Raw genomic sequence first — 16,280 nt, 5'->3', positions numbered from 1 at the left:
CGAATAGTAATTGCGTTCTTTTACCTGCACCTCCTAAGCTAGTGCAAGGAGGGAAACACTCTGGCACTGCATCTGCGTGTCCCCATTCTTTTTGGGCAAGTGCTGACCTAGTTCTGCACTAGTTCTCGATTTTTTTGCACGACGTATCCCAGTCGTGCAACGGAAGGGTGCACAGCAGTAGACAAGATGGCGGAGAGCACTTCCTTTGTGGCCCGCTTTGTCGGATAACGGCGAGCGTATAACCAGTAGTTTACCCAGAATTTCGTCATTTGGGGGGGGGGGGGTGCTAAGCTCCGCAAGGGGGTGTATTTACATGCTTTTGATGAAATGTTGAGCAATCTCACAAAATCCTCCAGATTTTGGGGGGTGTAGGGAGAGTCGGGATAAATCACTGCGTATACTTCTAATAATGGGGAGTATTTACTTGTGACACCTTTTATGTGACATGCTTCTTTATGCGTTTTATGTGTCTTATGAATTTATATGTGTTTCTTTTTAAGTAACTGCCACACCGGTATAGTTTTAATTGGTTGCACGATTGTACAGTAGCACGACAACAGGAACGCGCCACATTACAAATCATTATTTTTTCTTTCATTTCTTTTGTTATATTTTTTGTGTAGATACTCCAACTTTGCCATCGGTGGCACGCGGTGGTGAGACAGTAAGATCCCGCTTGGTCTGCGATCCGGGTAGTCCCATAGAACAACCCATCATAGAAAACACATGCGAGCATCCCTCAGCAGCCTTCATTGGGCCTGTACTGTCATCAAGCAGGAGAGCTACCTGGGAACATCGCGGTAACAGCCGTTTGATAGATTATTTTAATTACTTCCTCAGTTAATTTTGGTTCACTTCATTCAGGCTTATGCAATAAATTTAGCTACACAATACGGTAAACAACTGTAATAATTCGGATCCTGCAGTACCCGATCTATTACCGTAAATTACTTTCGTTTCCGTTTCTGTTTCAGACATTAGGGAGTCTTAGAACATCGCACGCTATTACCTTTGCGTACATAATGGATAGCGTTGATGGTTCTGCGCACGCCCATAAGAGAAAGAGAGCTTCGCGCAGTGCGCAGAACCACCAACGCTATGTGTTACGTACGATATCACATTTGCGTACGATGTACTAAAACTCTGTATTCTGAGTGCGCGATATACGTTTCTGTTACCGTTACCCCTATATTTCCGGTATAATACCTTTCCGTTTCTGCTACCGTTTCTTTTACTTTTCCCGGATTCTAATTAGACGTGAAAGTGTGGTTTTCTCATTTTTTTAAAATTTATGTGCAAATTGATGCTACGTTGCTAAAAAGAAATCCGGTTGAACAACGAACGAAATCTGAATTTTACGACTTGTTACTCTCAGATACACCATCGAGTTCGCAAACTTCTTCGTTACGAACCTAATTAATATATAATCTAATTAAATATAAATATATGTTTTCAAAACATGTTATTCCGTACGTCATACCGTGCAACGTTTAAACGCAAACTCTCTCTACTTGAAACGCTTCAAGCACGCGATAATCCTCACCACAAGCCGATCATCATTCACCATGGTGCAATATAAACCAGCCATTTCTGCTTTTGGTGAAGACACGTACAAAAAGGAAAATATCTGAAAAGAGCAGTGCTCAGTACCACAGCCGCGCTCTTAGCCTCTGGCGGGTTCCCACTTGTCTTTCGTCGATTGTACCATGATTGAATTAGGAACCTCAAGTAATCCCGCCAAGACACGGCCGAGGCCATATACGCGGCGTTGTGTTTAATTTAGACTCTTAACACGATAAGACTTATCTCGTTCCCGTGCATGCTTTCCCAAACTCAATTACTCTTCTCTCAACACCTCGGAATGATTTGTATTTGCATAGGTTACTGAAAGGAAGAAGCAAGAGGCGCACAGATGAATTCACAGACGAAATATAAAGTCGATATAGAGTTTCGTTCGGTAATGCAGACCGCGCGAGCCGACGCCTGCAGCACAACATTCAGAAGGTGCTCACTCTAGTGGTAAGGTATAGCCACATTGCTAATGAGTGATTGGGTGATTGATTGAGTGTATGCGATGTAAAGAGGTCACGGGCATCCGCTCGTTGGTGGTTAATTTAAGGTCGTGCTGTGGACTGGGAGGTGGCTGGTTCGACTCCTACCACCGGATGTGCTGCATGAGGGTTTCCCTGGGTTTTCCGTCAGACTTTCCAGACGAATCTCGGCCCAAGACGCGCACTAAACCCATGTCCCCCACGCTGCTTACGCATATGCTGCTCAGAGCCACAGTTGCTTCGCGGCGCGAACACAGAATAAACAAGAGGTCATGGCGGCAGAAGCAGTGGCAGACGTCAGCGAAAATAAAAATGCCGAGTTGGGTTATTAACGATTAGCCCTGCGCTTCGGGAATGTGACGCCGATGTTGCCGACCAAAAGAGGGGAAAGAAACGAGAGAGAAAGAACGCAACAAAGCGCATCCAGACAGGGTGCCGCGTCACCCTACTCATGTAGCTTTGTGAAGGACACAGTAACTGCAGCAAGGCTCAGGACCCTCGTTACGTCAAACGATATTTCATTCAATCGGCTCAAAGCACTCTGTAGTGCCCAGTCGAGTCGACATTTCACATACAAGATTGATTGAAAAAAAAAGTCATGGTCGTTCCATTGGTGGATCCGACGGAAACGCGTTAGAGTTATAACTTGAAAACCTTTTGGGAACTCCCCTTCACAACGCTACACACCCCTTCAACGACCTTTCACAAGCGCTACACAACCCTCCACACGACCCTGCACAACGCTAACGCAAGACAGCGTGCGCAGCTTTTCGGACTTCCTCCGTTTCAGCTTGGCAACGCCGTCTCGCAGAGCTTTCATAACCCATGGCACGCCCACGCAGACACGCCTGAACCTATCAACCACCACAGCTGTACTTCCGGCTAGTGATGGGCGATACTATCGATACCAACGATACCAACTATCGAGTGAACCGAATTTCGATAGTATCGATCGCGATAGTTTTTCGGACTATCGCTAGTATAGCAATGCAAAACTATCGATAAATTTACTATCGATACTATCGACAGTTTCTTTTTTTTTCTTCAAAATTTCGATAGCTAGCTGTCGATAGTACTATCGCTAGTGTAAAAGCTATCGATTGTTGACTATCGATAGTACTATGGATAGTCTTGAAAACCTATCGCTAGTTGAAAAACTATCGCTAGTGTTCCGATAATTGACTATCGATAGTACTGTTATTTGTTTTTCTTTACTATCGACAGCTGGATTTGGTTCTCACTATCGATGCTCTCATTCTCGTCTACGTCTTCGGACTGACACAGTGACAACGAAAACGGAATCAGGTGCGACAGAAGTTGTTTCCGTTTAGCTGTAATGCATGAATGATGCACCGCAGGCAGCCAAAGGAAATGCTCAGCATAAAATCGTACGCACTCATGAGACTACAATGCCAGCCAACCCAGCTAGTGCAGAGAGTATCACGTGCGTGACCCTGCGGTTGATTCTAGCCGCATGAGAAGCTCAACATCAACGTCGGAGGGAAACCTGCTCTGAGTTGTATTGTAAAACTTGTAGGAGTGAGGCATCTTTTTTTTTCTTTCTTATCTTCACCCCGATAGTTTTTAGATCGCCGACTATCGATAGTGATAGTTTTCTTACTATCCACAGTCAACTATCGGTAACAGTAACGATAGTTTATCAACAGTCGACTATCGATAGTTTTCTTACTATCGACAGTCGACTATCGGTGGTGCTATCGATAGTTCGATTCTCATACTACTACCGACAGTATCGGAGTACTATCGATAATTTTGCATCACTACGCTAGTACCGTGACATATACTCGGTGCACTTCACCGAGTTTCACGTCGCTTAAGCCAAGCCAATCCAGCACACCTTCTGAGTTTGCGTTTCGCTCCAGCCTGTAAACTATCAATACTTTATTCACTCCGAATTTAAAATTTTAGCTTGTTCCTTTTGAAAACGAAACCACCTGAATTCGCGTTTCACTCATGCAGATTATCGTGGAGTCGCTCGCAATTTAAAAGTTGAACATATTTCCATCGAAAACCAAACGGAATTCACGTTTTTCTCATCCTGTTCTACGATCGGGCCTCGCTCGTGATTGATAGTTACCACTCAGGAAAAAAAAGCAAGCAATACGATCATGGGAAATAAAATATGAAGTTCGTGAAATATCGGAGTACACTGCCATAAAGTTGGCATTTCTGAGGAGGAATTAGTGGTCGTTAATTGTCACAAACCGTATTACTGTGACAGTAACGTAAACTATTCATGGTTTGACAGCGTATAGGTTGCTCTGAGTAATATTAACCACACGCATAGCGCACAACAATCTACGAAATATTTTCCTGCTTTGTTGGAAGTTAAGCAGAACAGAAGTTGCCGTCCATTTTTGGGAACAGCTCCTCTGTTTTAAGTAACCGTTTTTCTTTTTTTTTTATGCTAATGGTGCGAAACTATTTCAAAGATATCTACTGTGCAACTATAAAGGTATTTGATTAGATTGATAATACAACTGTGTTAGCGCCGCGAAGCAACTATGGCTATGAGCGGCGTACAGACGTAGGCAGGTGGAGACAGGACAGAAGGAAGAAGCGGGGGGGGGGGGGTTAGTATGCGTCCTGGAACGACTTCAGGGGGAACTGTGTCGGTATTTGTCTGGAAAGTCTGCCGGTAAGCCGAGGGAAAACCCCAGACAGAACAGCCGGTGCGGGGATTCGAACCCGCGTCACCTCCCAGTCTCGGCGTGGATGGCGATCATCCTAACCACTATGCCACTGGAGCCGGTCTTCATATTTTTGCAGGTTTGGATTGTGACCAGCTTACTATCGATAGCTGAAACTATCCATAGTTTTGAACAAAACTATCGATAGTCAAATGAGTAGTCATCTGAACCATCGATAGTATTATCGATAGCGTTTGGATGACTATCGCCTATCACTGCTGCCGGCGGGCCGCGTCGCGCTCTCCAGTCTCCACGCGCCTTCCTTCCTTTTCCACTCACCGCGCATGCGCGCCGCTTCCGTGGCTACAGACAGACCACGCCGCGATTCTTTCGTAGTGAGGACTCTAATGCTGACGAATTAAAAAATGCAAATGGACGTCTGTGTGTGTCTGTCAGCAAGCATTGCACGTTCGGCAGTACGGTGCATGTCTGTTGAATAGCCAAATAGCTACTATTCCCCTCAATCACTGCGCGTCGACAAATCCACCAAAACGTTACGCACAACTTCCTTGGAAACGTTTCAATATTACTCCTACATAACGCCAGCAACAACCGGTAACCAGCGTGCTGCACGATCGGAATTTATCCCATATTCCCATCACATCCAGGCGTCTATCTGACCAGAGGGCGACATTGGAGCGAGACCACCTCGATGTGCAGCCAGGCGTGTAAGAGACCTACTGGCCAGTTAGTCAGATTTGTCACCCAAAACAGACGCAGAGCGGAATGGACAATGCCAACGCGCATCACGTCGCACATAATAAAGAGCCGTTTGGTTCCAAGCGTGCCCGAGTTGGGGCTCTTCCATTGCCAGGAGCAGTGCAGAGGCTGTAGAAGTGTTTGGGAGTAGGGGAAGTGCTGATGTCCAGATAGCGTGACTAATCAATAGCTCATTAGATATTTACTAGGTCACCTGGCTTTCTACCATGCCGCGTCATTGTTTCGTCTCTGCCAGAAAGGGTACGCAGCTCAGCGTTTATGTCGTCCCGAATAACGATTTTCCGAAGAACGGCGTATTGACTGTACTTTTATTCTGTGTTATGTAATGCTGTGTGTGTGTATGTATATACAGGGTGTTCAAAATCAAGCTTTCACTAGCACTTGATAAATAGGCGAACAAAAGAAAACTGGTGCTATTTTTTTGTGTCCTTGAGTAAGAAACAGGTGCTACATAATTAGCAGCACCTGTTTCTTACACAAGTAGCGTAAAGTTATCATCCGGTTTCCTGTCATCGCTGTGTTTGCGTAGCGCTCGTGAGAGCTTAATTTTGAACACCATGTATATACATATATCGTTTAAATGGTTTAAATTATTTGGTGGACAGGAATTGCGTATCCTCACGCAAATACTACTACTACGAAGTAAGAATGGTTTCAAACTCAGCTTTCTTGTACGTGGTGCAATACTGCAAAAATGCAAAATGCGCGCCTACAAACGACATGCCTCCAAGTATAGGTACAAGGCACCTGCGACTGCGTAGTGCCATGAAGCGCTGCAAGGTTTTGTTGAATGAAATTTTGCACGTGTATCCTTCATGCAATTAGCAATGGAAAACCCCAATCCCGAAAACTGCTGATTGACTGACTGAGCTATCCCTTGAATGTTGTTACACGACAGACCTCTACATATTGTCCGGAAATGCATGCCATTTTGGGGAAAACAGAAACTTAATTGGATCACTATAAACTGCTGGCGACACTGTCGTTTAGAAACATCACAGAGTGAAAGCAGGGGTTTCGTTGCAACTAAATTATCGTGAGACTTTGTGTAACCCAAGCGCTTTCATACTTACAAAGCAGCTCAAGGAGCGAAATCAGCGCACCTTTCTCCTCCTGCAATGCGTCAGCGAACGTCACAGAGCTACGTCAACCGGCCGAAGTATTGGAACTCGGTATTTGACGGCTCAGTCCCGAATGACGTTTCGCGTCGTCAGCCAATCCCGCACGCCCGCAAGGCCTGCCGCGTCTTTGTGGGAGCTCGGTTATGTAGTGCCACTGCCATAACCTTAGCGCCGAACTATTGCGGCTCCAATGCTGCCGATAGGTTTCCCTTTAAATGAGTTGTGCGGCGAAGCACGTTGGGCTAGTTGGTAGTGCTCGCGACATATCGGTCTGAAATCGACAGCTCATTGTATGTCCCACCTGAAACATCCAGCTGTTGCAATATTATTTCTCCTGACTAATAGAATCCTGTGGCATACGGTCCGCCTTAAAGGGGCACTAAAATGCAAAAACAACTTGTTCTCAAATGAAAGTCAGTGTTTCAATTAATACAGTGCATGAAAAATTAGTTCACACAGTGCTACCGTTTAGAAGAGAAACGCAATAAAAACGGAGCCACCTTTGGCGGCAACGAATGAGATCCTCAAAAAGCGAAGATTGGCGGCATCCAATGAGACAGCATGAGAAGCACGCGCATGCCTGTCGTGTGCGTGTGGATTTGGAACGGGTCCGATCATAGTGTTCCTACATGCGCTGCATGATGCACATTATTCTTGCATTTCGCAGTACTGGTTTACTGAATTGTGGACCACAACAGTTATCACAAATGTTCCTATTATCTGACTGACACCTATTATCTTCACGTCCTTCGGACAGCGACACCAGTCTACTTCGTAACTCGCACTACGTTTTTCGCCGGGACTGCTCCATGGCGTGGCACGTGCGTGCACGCGCAGCATGGACTAAAATCACTCGATATATACTCGATGCACGAGCTGAAGCACTGATCTCGATTGTAAAAGGCTGGATCGCGGATAGGGAGCGCGAGCGTGAAGAAACCGGCCGCCATCTTACTGTACCCACAACAGTCGCCGCAGCGATCATGGCAACTTCTTGCAATTACGGTCGTACCAACCGTACTGGCAAGGATACAGGGCCTAAATTTATACAGGTGAGTCACGCTTTATCGAGGAATAAATAGGCGTCCATTCTGTATATTTAGTTGACCATTATGAAGTGTTTTTTTGCCCAAAACGAGCACTGGATGCAGGTTGCTTGATCGCTCTTCCGACGTTCAATCGACCACACTTGCAATTTAACCTGCGGCAAATACAGTTTGAGTGCATAATATGCTTGAAAGAACACGTTACACTACGCAGGTAGTGTTGTCATCAATATATGTGCGAGCACTCGAGCGCTTTTTTGCATGCATTGCTAGCATGGTACACCGTGTTCTCTGCGGAAGCAAGTGCCACATTCATTTCTTTGAATTACCTTTACGCACAAGTTCGGTATTACGTCATAATGAGACCACGATTGTCACCTTTTTTCATGTATTGGTATTGTTTTGTGCCTTGGTTTGATTTGTGACAAAGAATCTTACGTAACGGTGGTGTGGCGAGACTTGAATAACGCCTTTGTGTCTGAGCTGTATCGTCAGCTTGTTACGATAGTAATAATTTGTAGCGTGTCGTGCTATTTGTAGCAGTTTTTAAAGCAAAAGTGGTCTCTCAATACAGGTTTCGTCATGAGGGCTACCCAGTGAATAATCTGTGCAGTGTGATACGGCTGGGTGTACAGGTAAGTATCACGTTCCTCATCCACTGGTTTCTACTTTACAGGAAGGAACAACCTCAGTGCACGCACTGTGGTTAGCCTCTCTCAGTTTTGCATATTTTCTTACATGTTCACCGTCAGAAACACACCTTACACTTTAGGCTCCTTCACCGAGCAATATAATAGAGATTATAATTCTTTTTAGAAGAGTTTTTAATCTTTTTAATTTTTAGAAGATACAGGGATTGTAAACCATGTTTTAAACTGATGTTTTAACATTTGTCCAATGCATTTATTAAACAACATATTCATTTTTAACTGGTTGCACCCAAACCAATGTTCTGATGTATTATTTCCTTTGTTGTTGATGCACCATAAAAATTGGAATAATCATCATCAATGGAGGTTACTTCACAGCTGCCTCGACATACTCAAGAAATGAGTGCAGAACCTGCGTAATGCCCACAAACTTTCACTACCACAGCACCTCCAGAAAGTAAAGGGATATGTGTCACATGGGATTTTTAAAGGCATTCACAGTATATAATACATTGTATGAACTGTTGTAGATCTAAGCAGCCTCTACAGTACACTCTCAGAAATTAAAACTTGTCAACTGTTCATACTGTGATAATTGTGAACTGTGATAATTTAAGTTTCAGTTAATAGGCATGCACATATACGCGATAAGAAGAAATTTATTGAGAATGCACTTCTCTGGCTACTCATGTTGTTTACATCTACTGTTGATCACATTCATTTATCACATACTATATTCTTATATATTATTATTATATTATCACATATTCAATTACATTAAATTTAAAATTTAGCATATATGAGAAAATATCAGGAGGGAAGTTGCTATTCATTGCTCATTCCAACCTAAAATTGAGTGCTACAAATTTAGAGAGCGTACCTGACCATTGTCATTCCTAAAATATATATTGCCATTGTAGCACGGTCACAAAACAATAAATGTAGCCTTTTGCGACCTCCCTGCACGTTCATTGTATCCTGAAACGCATAAGTGCAAGAAATCAATCTTGAACTTGAATAAACTTGATGTTGTATAAACTTGACATAAAATGTTGAATAATGTAATGAATGATATAAAATATTGAATAAACTTGAACTCGTATATTCTCTTTACTCATCATCAGTGATCTTCATTACAAACAGTGATCTCCCCAGAAATTCACTACTGGGGAGGTGCCGAGCTTTCAAGGGTGCTTGGTGACTTACGGAATTTTTCTTAGACACGGAAAGAATCGTGGCACAATGGTGACGTATCTGCACAGCTTTCCCGGTTTATTTGTACACCTTATTACTTTAGAACACAGTGCATTAGAATAGAGATTCATTGTGAACGGCATTTCAACATTAAGATGCATAATCACATGACCGACAAAGATAAGAGACTACCATCTTGTCAACGAACACCTAGCAATCAACGGTGAAAACCTTAGAATACCTCGCTTGGTTGAGTTGGGCGCAAATGGCTCTTGATGATCCACATTGAGTTTGCGTGCCCGCATGCATTTTTGCTCGTACATACCCGCAATATATGCATTGCACAGTCACTTTCAAATGATTTTGGACAAATGCATGGTACGATCATCTGCATGACTGTGGTCCTACAGCCCAAATTTGACAGCACATTCGACAGCACATTTGACATAATTCGCTGCGCGGACTCACTACCAGAACGTGTTGATGGCCGAGCTGGGTGGAGTCACCTGAGAAATTTCAGGGGGGTGGGGGGTTGCAAAAATGCAGGGGGGGGGGTGGGGGGGGGTGTAGGGAAATCTCAGATTACAAAAGCATATTGTGTTAGACTTTTTTGTTTGCGTTTCACAGACTGGGTACACGAGGGCCAAAATGACACAATCACAACTGTTTCAAGCTCCAAATTGTCCTGTTGCAATTTGAAGACCATACGTGGAGCTGCATTTTTTGGAACATGCTCCACATAACAAGCATGACAAAGCCAGCACTGGATAGCAGGACCCCATCCCCAAGCAGCTTTTCTCACGCTGCAGTTGTATTCAACAAAAGCATGTGAGTGCTGGAGAAGGACATTCAGTTTGGCACAACCGCGCCTGCAAATAATCAGAACAAATAAAGGAAGAAGCAAACAAACATAAAAGGGCTGTACTTCAAAAAGAGATAAGTCCTGTGTCTCAAGGAGGTGTTACCACTTTCTAAGTAACTTAATTAATTAAGCTTACATCACTACCTGATTAACTGTCCTAACGAGTGTGATCTAATTGCGTGAAGTAATTATTTGCACTGCTTCGGTGTGTCCATATTTGCGAGGCAAAGCACCGCTGTCGTTTACTAAGAGACTCTTTCTAAGGCGGTGCTTGATATAAATCATACTAAACGCATACACGGCTAAAACAACGGCTGTGATTCTACAGAACGATCTCTTTCTGCCATGCGAGTATATCTTTTCCCGGACCGTTCTTTATGGAACAATTTTTGTCCAGAACGTAGTACGGGATATTATATACATGGTTGTTGTTAACCTCAAGTCGTTTCTTATTGAAATATTGGCTGGGAAACGTGCTGTAGTACAATCCCCAGCGCTGCACTGCACTGACGGTCTAGTTTCGGAATGCAAAACATAACGTAATTAAGAATCGAACGGCAGGACACCTGTGAAACACTGTTAGGATACATCAGTATACTGGCACCTTACAAAATTGTGTGATGAGAAACAACGATCAATGCTAGCAGCGCAATAAATACTCACAATCTCTGTTGCCTCCCATTGTTTTCTATGGGCACACACAGCACTTTAGGGCCCACCAACATGGCGGCCCGAAGGCACGCCTCTCCCCCACGAGCCCCTCTCCCATGCGCGATCCAGCCTTTATACATAGAGATCAGTGAGCTGAAGCGACGTTCACTGCTTAGTGCCGAAGCAAGAAAGAGTCCGGTATAATTCTGATTGTAGCTTCGTAACAGAATCAAACTTTTGAAGTATGATAACAAGTGGAAAATTATCATAACGTGTAAGGCAAGTTGAAGTGAACGTGTTTTTGCATTTTAGTGCCCCTTTAAGACACAATATTGGCAGTTAAGCCCCTTCGAAGGCGACAAGACCCTGTGTGGGCTGTTGAACCACTGAATGAAGATTACAGACAAGTATGTCGCAATACGTATGTCGGAAGCAGTACATTGCTAATAAGCCGAAACGAGCGAAGAGACGCAAGCACAAGGAAAAGCAGTACACAGGACAACCGCTGGCTATCCCCTTGAATGTCCCAGTGTCGTCCTGTCTAGTCCTTTTCCTTGTGCTCGCGTCTCTTCGTTCGTTTCTACTTCTCAACTTATGATTTCATTTCTGTACTGAAGGTTTCCCGAAGAGATGTACAAATAATACGTTGTGGCTCGTGAATGTAGCGGAGTGGATCTAAAGTCGGTGGACACAGTGTCTGACAGTGTGTGTGAGTGACTGACTGAGTGTCTTTGTCACTCATTGGTTTTATTGTATATAGCCATTTGTGTTTTCGTAAGTGATCTGGAGTAGCCGGCTCTCGTAATGTCTATTTCTCCATTTTTTTCTTTTCTTATCAACTCAACTCAACTTAAAACTCTGACTGAGTGTCTTTGTCATTCATTGTTCTTATTGTAGTTATGCATTTTTGTTTTCTAAGTAATCTGGAGTAGCCGGCTCTCGTAATGAGTACCTATTTCTCCATTTTTTTTTTTCTTAACTGAACTCAACTCAACTCAAAACTCTTCCTAAAAACGCAGCGCAGCACTGTGAGAGGTGGCCAGCGTAGAACGCCAAAATGACGTCGACGCCCTTATTGTGAGAACCCAGAGGGCAGACCACGTTTGAGGAATAGTGCACGACGCGTTTTGTAATTACCGTGCTGTTGTCGAACTCCGTACTTTTAGAAAACGTTTTCAAGGTTAAATGAACGTTTAGACACAGGTATAGATCGTTGTTCCTATGTCGGTTGAATGCCGCTTGAACAAAACAAATACGTGCCCAGTGTTCCTCGTTTCTCATACGTATATTTTGCAGTGCGGGGAAAAACTGGGCAATAAGAAGAATGCCATCGAACACTGTGCATGACCCTACGCATGAGCATCGCCACCTTCATAGGACTACCCGACCTTCTCAAAATCAAACTCAAACAGTCTTCAAATGTTAGGCGGCACAGAGAGACATTTTCTACGCCCTTTATCGTCTGAGTAGACAATAGATTGCTCGCACAATGTCGGATTTTAGCCTTTTGTCGGACCTCTGTCGGACCTTTTAGCCAAATATTGGCTGACCTCTCTCAACACTTAAAAACATCAACAACGACAATGTCGGATATCCGACGGTATTTTGGAAACATTGGTGTTCAATGGAAACTATTTGCTGAGATACAGAGAAAGAGGTCTTACGTGCGGCACTCGTCCTGGCAGAGGACGGAGGAGGAACTGGCAATATCCAAGCTGCAAAAGCAGAAGCCAAGCGTCAGAATATTAAGCGTGTTAAGGGCGTGCATAGCAAAAGCATTCGCTGTGCTACTTTGCGTTACGGCAACGGCACTCATGCTGACCTCACTGACGACAAGCACTTGTCAACTGCGCGTATCCGGAAAACCATGTTACATCGCGTATTTCATTTCTGCGATATCTCGCAGCCAATTATCACACCTGAGGTTAACGCACAACCTTTGGCCGCCGCTATTTTGTGTATTTTGGTAGCAATGTGGGGGAGTTGCTTCCAGCACCGCGTGTCGGAGATTTCCGGCGCACGTCAAAAGAACCCCAGGTGGTCCAAATTATACGCAGTCCTACCCTGTGGCACGTGCAACATGTCGCCACACAAATAGGCCGACTCACCTTACGTGTAAATCTACTCGTAATGATTGTAATTGGAATGGCTGTCGTTTTCGTCCTTATCTGTACGCAGACAGGATATAAACTCAACAAGAAGGACAAATGACATCTTAAGCCACACAATATAATCTTCGATGCGTGAGAGCATGTGGAAGCAATTAAGTTTTATGTCGTGGGAGACGAAAAAATTCCGCAAAAGCGAAGCTGAAGCACAAGCGGTATAATCTGTCTATGTCTTGCGCTACTGCATCGTTCGCATGGTGGTTATTCATCTCCACTTTTGCCATTTTATGGTTAGCGTCAGTTTGCAACACTGTGCCGTGCCTTACAACAACAGGAGTGAACACACTGCCACCATATCGACCAGCCCTCGGCGACGTCTTCTCTGGCGCCCCGAGGGCCTCCATGGGACATTTGTTGGGGTTTCAGACTGGGCCACGCACACATGCACAATACTGATTTTATTTTTAAGTTAGAAAAAATGGTGTCGTCACAACCTCCATTAGGGGAGTAAATGGCTTGTCCCTTAGAGTATTCCCTTTTTGGTGGGGGAGATATTTTTACTCAATTTCCCAGGAGTAACCATGACACCAGTTACAGGTATCATGCTAACACCATGAAATAGATTTATGCCAGTGCCTCTGCAGCTGCTTTGGAATCATCTGTGAAATTTCTGACTTTGGAATATTTGTGTATCCGCTTATAAGCAAGTCGTCGTAGTACATACTCGATGGGGATGGGAAAACCTGTGCGTGAAAGAGGAAGGGAAGTGTTATGATAGTGTACGAGAGGTAGGGGGTGTGATACCTCCATCTAAGAAATTTCAGTAGTCCCACGGAACTACTCACTAGAAAAAACATCTCGGCTTCCCTCAGTAACATTCACGATGTGCTCTCACGTAACGGTGAGAACTTGACCACCTGAGAGCCTTGGTGCAAAAAAATGGAATATATAACAAAAATTAGAGATGGGACGAATCCAAAATCTTTCGAATCCGAATCCAAGGAAGGTTCTACGAATCCACGAATCTTACGGATCTCGAATCTTTCGAATCCTTTCTTTTAAAAGAGTTTAAAAAGCAAAAAAAAACAAAAAAAAAAACACTTTTAGTGAAAAATGTTTTGCAGCAGAATATGACACTTTTGTTTAATGACAAACAAACTAAATAATGCTTCAGTTTCAGGACAAAAAATATACCCACATATAGTTCTTGTTAAAAGTAAGTTATTTAACATGTTGTTCGTCGACTACAAGAAATGCATAAATTCTCGAGGGTGGATTATTTCCATAAAACTAAGCAACAATCAAAAGCAAAACCAGGTTACTTTTAGACTTGTAATGTAACAGTTCCTGCCTAAGCTCTTTCAGTTCACAGCAATGTAAGCAAACAAACAAGTAAACGTCTGTCGTCCAATGAGGCTCCGGCGGCCTCCGGAGGCGCCAATTCGAAAAATAAACAAACAAACCTGGTTGGTGGATTCGAAAGATTCGATTCGTCGTTTTGGGCACTGAGATTCGGATTCGCGAATCTCGAACCCCTGCCTAGGATTCGACTATTCGGTTGGCACATCCCTAACAAAAATGATGCAATATATGGACGGCTGCCCATCTCATCGTCATCATTTATTGTTGTTGTTGCTGCACTGTAGTACACAAGTTTATAACTCGAAAGTCACCGTACGAGAAAGAGGGTGATGTCACATCACTTGTCTATTGAAATTTGGCCGGCAAGAGGGAGTACAGATTTGCAGCGATGGAGTTACATGGTAAATGCAGGAAGAAAGAGGGAGTAAGCGACTGACAGGGGGAAAGCAAATGGAGTAAATGTGGATTGTTACTCCACAGTTACTCCTTTTTTTCTGAGAGCGTATGATACTACTTACAAATTTAAAACTTAGTCACCATCCAGGTAGTCCCCTTCGAAAACCACACAATTAGCCCACAACGCTATTTCTACTGTCTGCAAATTTTTTGGACGTTATTTTTGGAACTAAGGAAAATAAATAAAAGAAACAATTCGGGGCTTTACGTCGCGAGACATCTGTGATCATGAACGACGCCACAGTGGTCAGGTCTGTGGATTAATTTTGCCCACCTGAGGGCTTTTTAACGGGCGCCGAAATCTCGACACACGGCCCGGCCCATTTAATGCCCCACGCGGAAGACTGAGCAACTTGTACCCTTCCACCAAATTGCCACCGTCCTCGACCGGGTTTCAACCCGCGATCTTGGGATGAGCGGGCGGACACGCTACCGACTGAGCCACCGAGAACGGCTTGGAAATAAGAGCTGTCTTGTCACATCCGTTTAGATCTCCCGAACATCCTGAAGTTTTTTTTTCCCACCCCCACTCCCTTTAAGTGCAGTTTGACTTTTGGAAAACGGGGAAAAAATAACAGAAGGTAGTCGCACGGGTGACTCAGCAGTTATTGTGAGCAGTATCGTCGTGATACCGTATGAACTAATTTTGCCCACTCATAACGTTCTTCCATGTATAACTTGAATTACAAGCGCACAGTATACAGCGTTTAACGAAGCTTGCAGAAAACACCCTGCCCAAGTAAGTTGCACCAGGCAACTATGTTACCGCCGTACTTGTTCGTGTTGCGCACGGCAACTTTGGAATCGATGAATGAACACGCTGAGTAAGGCACCGAGGCCTATAATTATGCAGCGCGGAGGAATAACTGCATTATTTTCGACGGGTCCACTCATACACGTTCGCTTCTTTGCAGACTCATTTTCTTGGCACTTCTTTTTATGCTGTTTGTTTGTGGCAGTTAAGGAGTGAGTGGGTGGGTGGGTGGGTGTTGTCGATGTCCCAAGTGAACAGATTGCTCGCTTTTAGTCGATTATTTCAAAATAAGCTCGAGCTTTACATGTTGTACAGTGCATGTCAGCATTTAGGAAGAGAGCTCCTTTACGAAATAATGACCCAATTATTACGCGACACCTCTTAAAATGCCTGATCACCGCATCAATAATCACTGATTCTTCGTTCATCACTCCAGCGACAACTAAAGATATGAAACAGTACTTGCATATACGTGTCTGTTGACCTGCGTACAGAAATCTAGGCATGTTGAAAGCTGACCGTTTGTGTCGGACCAGCTATAGGCTCCAAAAATTCAGCACGCTACGATGATGTTTTGTGGCACAGCTGCAACAA

At 44.0% G+C, this 16,280-nt stretch overlaps 1 protein-coding gene across 7 annotated transcripts in view; it reads right to left on the bottom strand.

Annotated features, from left to right (window-relative positions):
- LOC135385788 (galactosylceramide sulfotransferase-like) overlaps positions 1–16,280 on the bottom strand; it is a 435,824-nt gene that overhangs the window by 15,443 nt on the left and 404,101 nt on the right. For 6 of the 7 annotated variants that reach the window (XM_064615301.1, XM_064615300.1, XM_064615302.1 and 3 more), the window contains one exon: positions 12,671–12,721. The exons of the other annotated variant lie outside the window; for it this stretch is intronic. In XM_064615301.1, the coding sequence (XP_064471371.1) occupies positions 12,671–12,721 (51 nt within the window). The remainder of the gene's footprint in view (positions 1–12,670; positions 12,722–16,280) is intronic. 7 annotated transcript variants of the gene reach the window in all.

The sequence above is a fragment of the Ornithodoros turicata genome, chromosome 2 (assembly GCF_037126465.1).
Source record: "Ornithodoros turicata isolate Travis chromosome 2, ASM3712646v1, whole genome shotgun sequence".
NCBI classification, from domain to species: domain Eukaryota; kingdom Metazoa; phylum Arthropoda; class Arachnida; order Ixodida; family Argasidae; genus Ornithodoros; species Ornithodoros turicata.
Note: the sequence above shows the minus strand (reverse complement) of the source record. Positions and strands in the feature narration are given on the sequence as shown.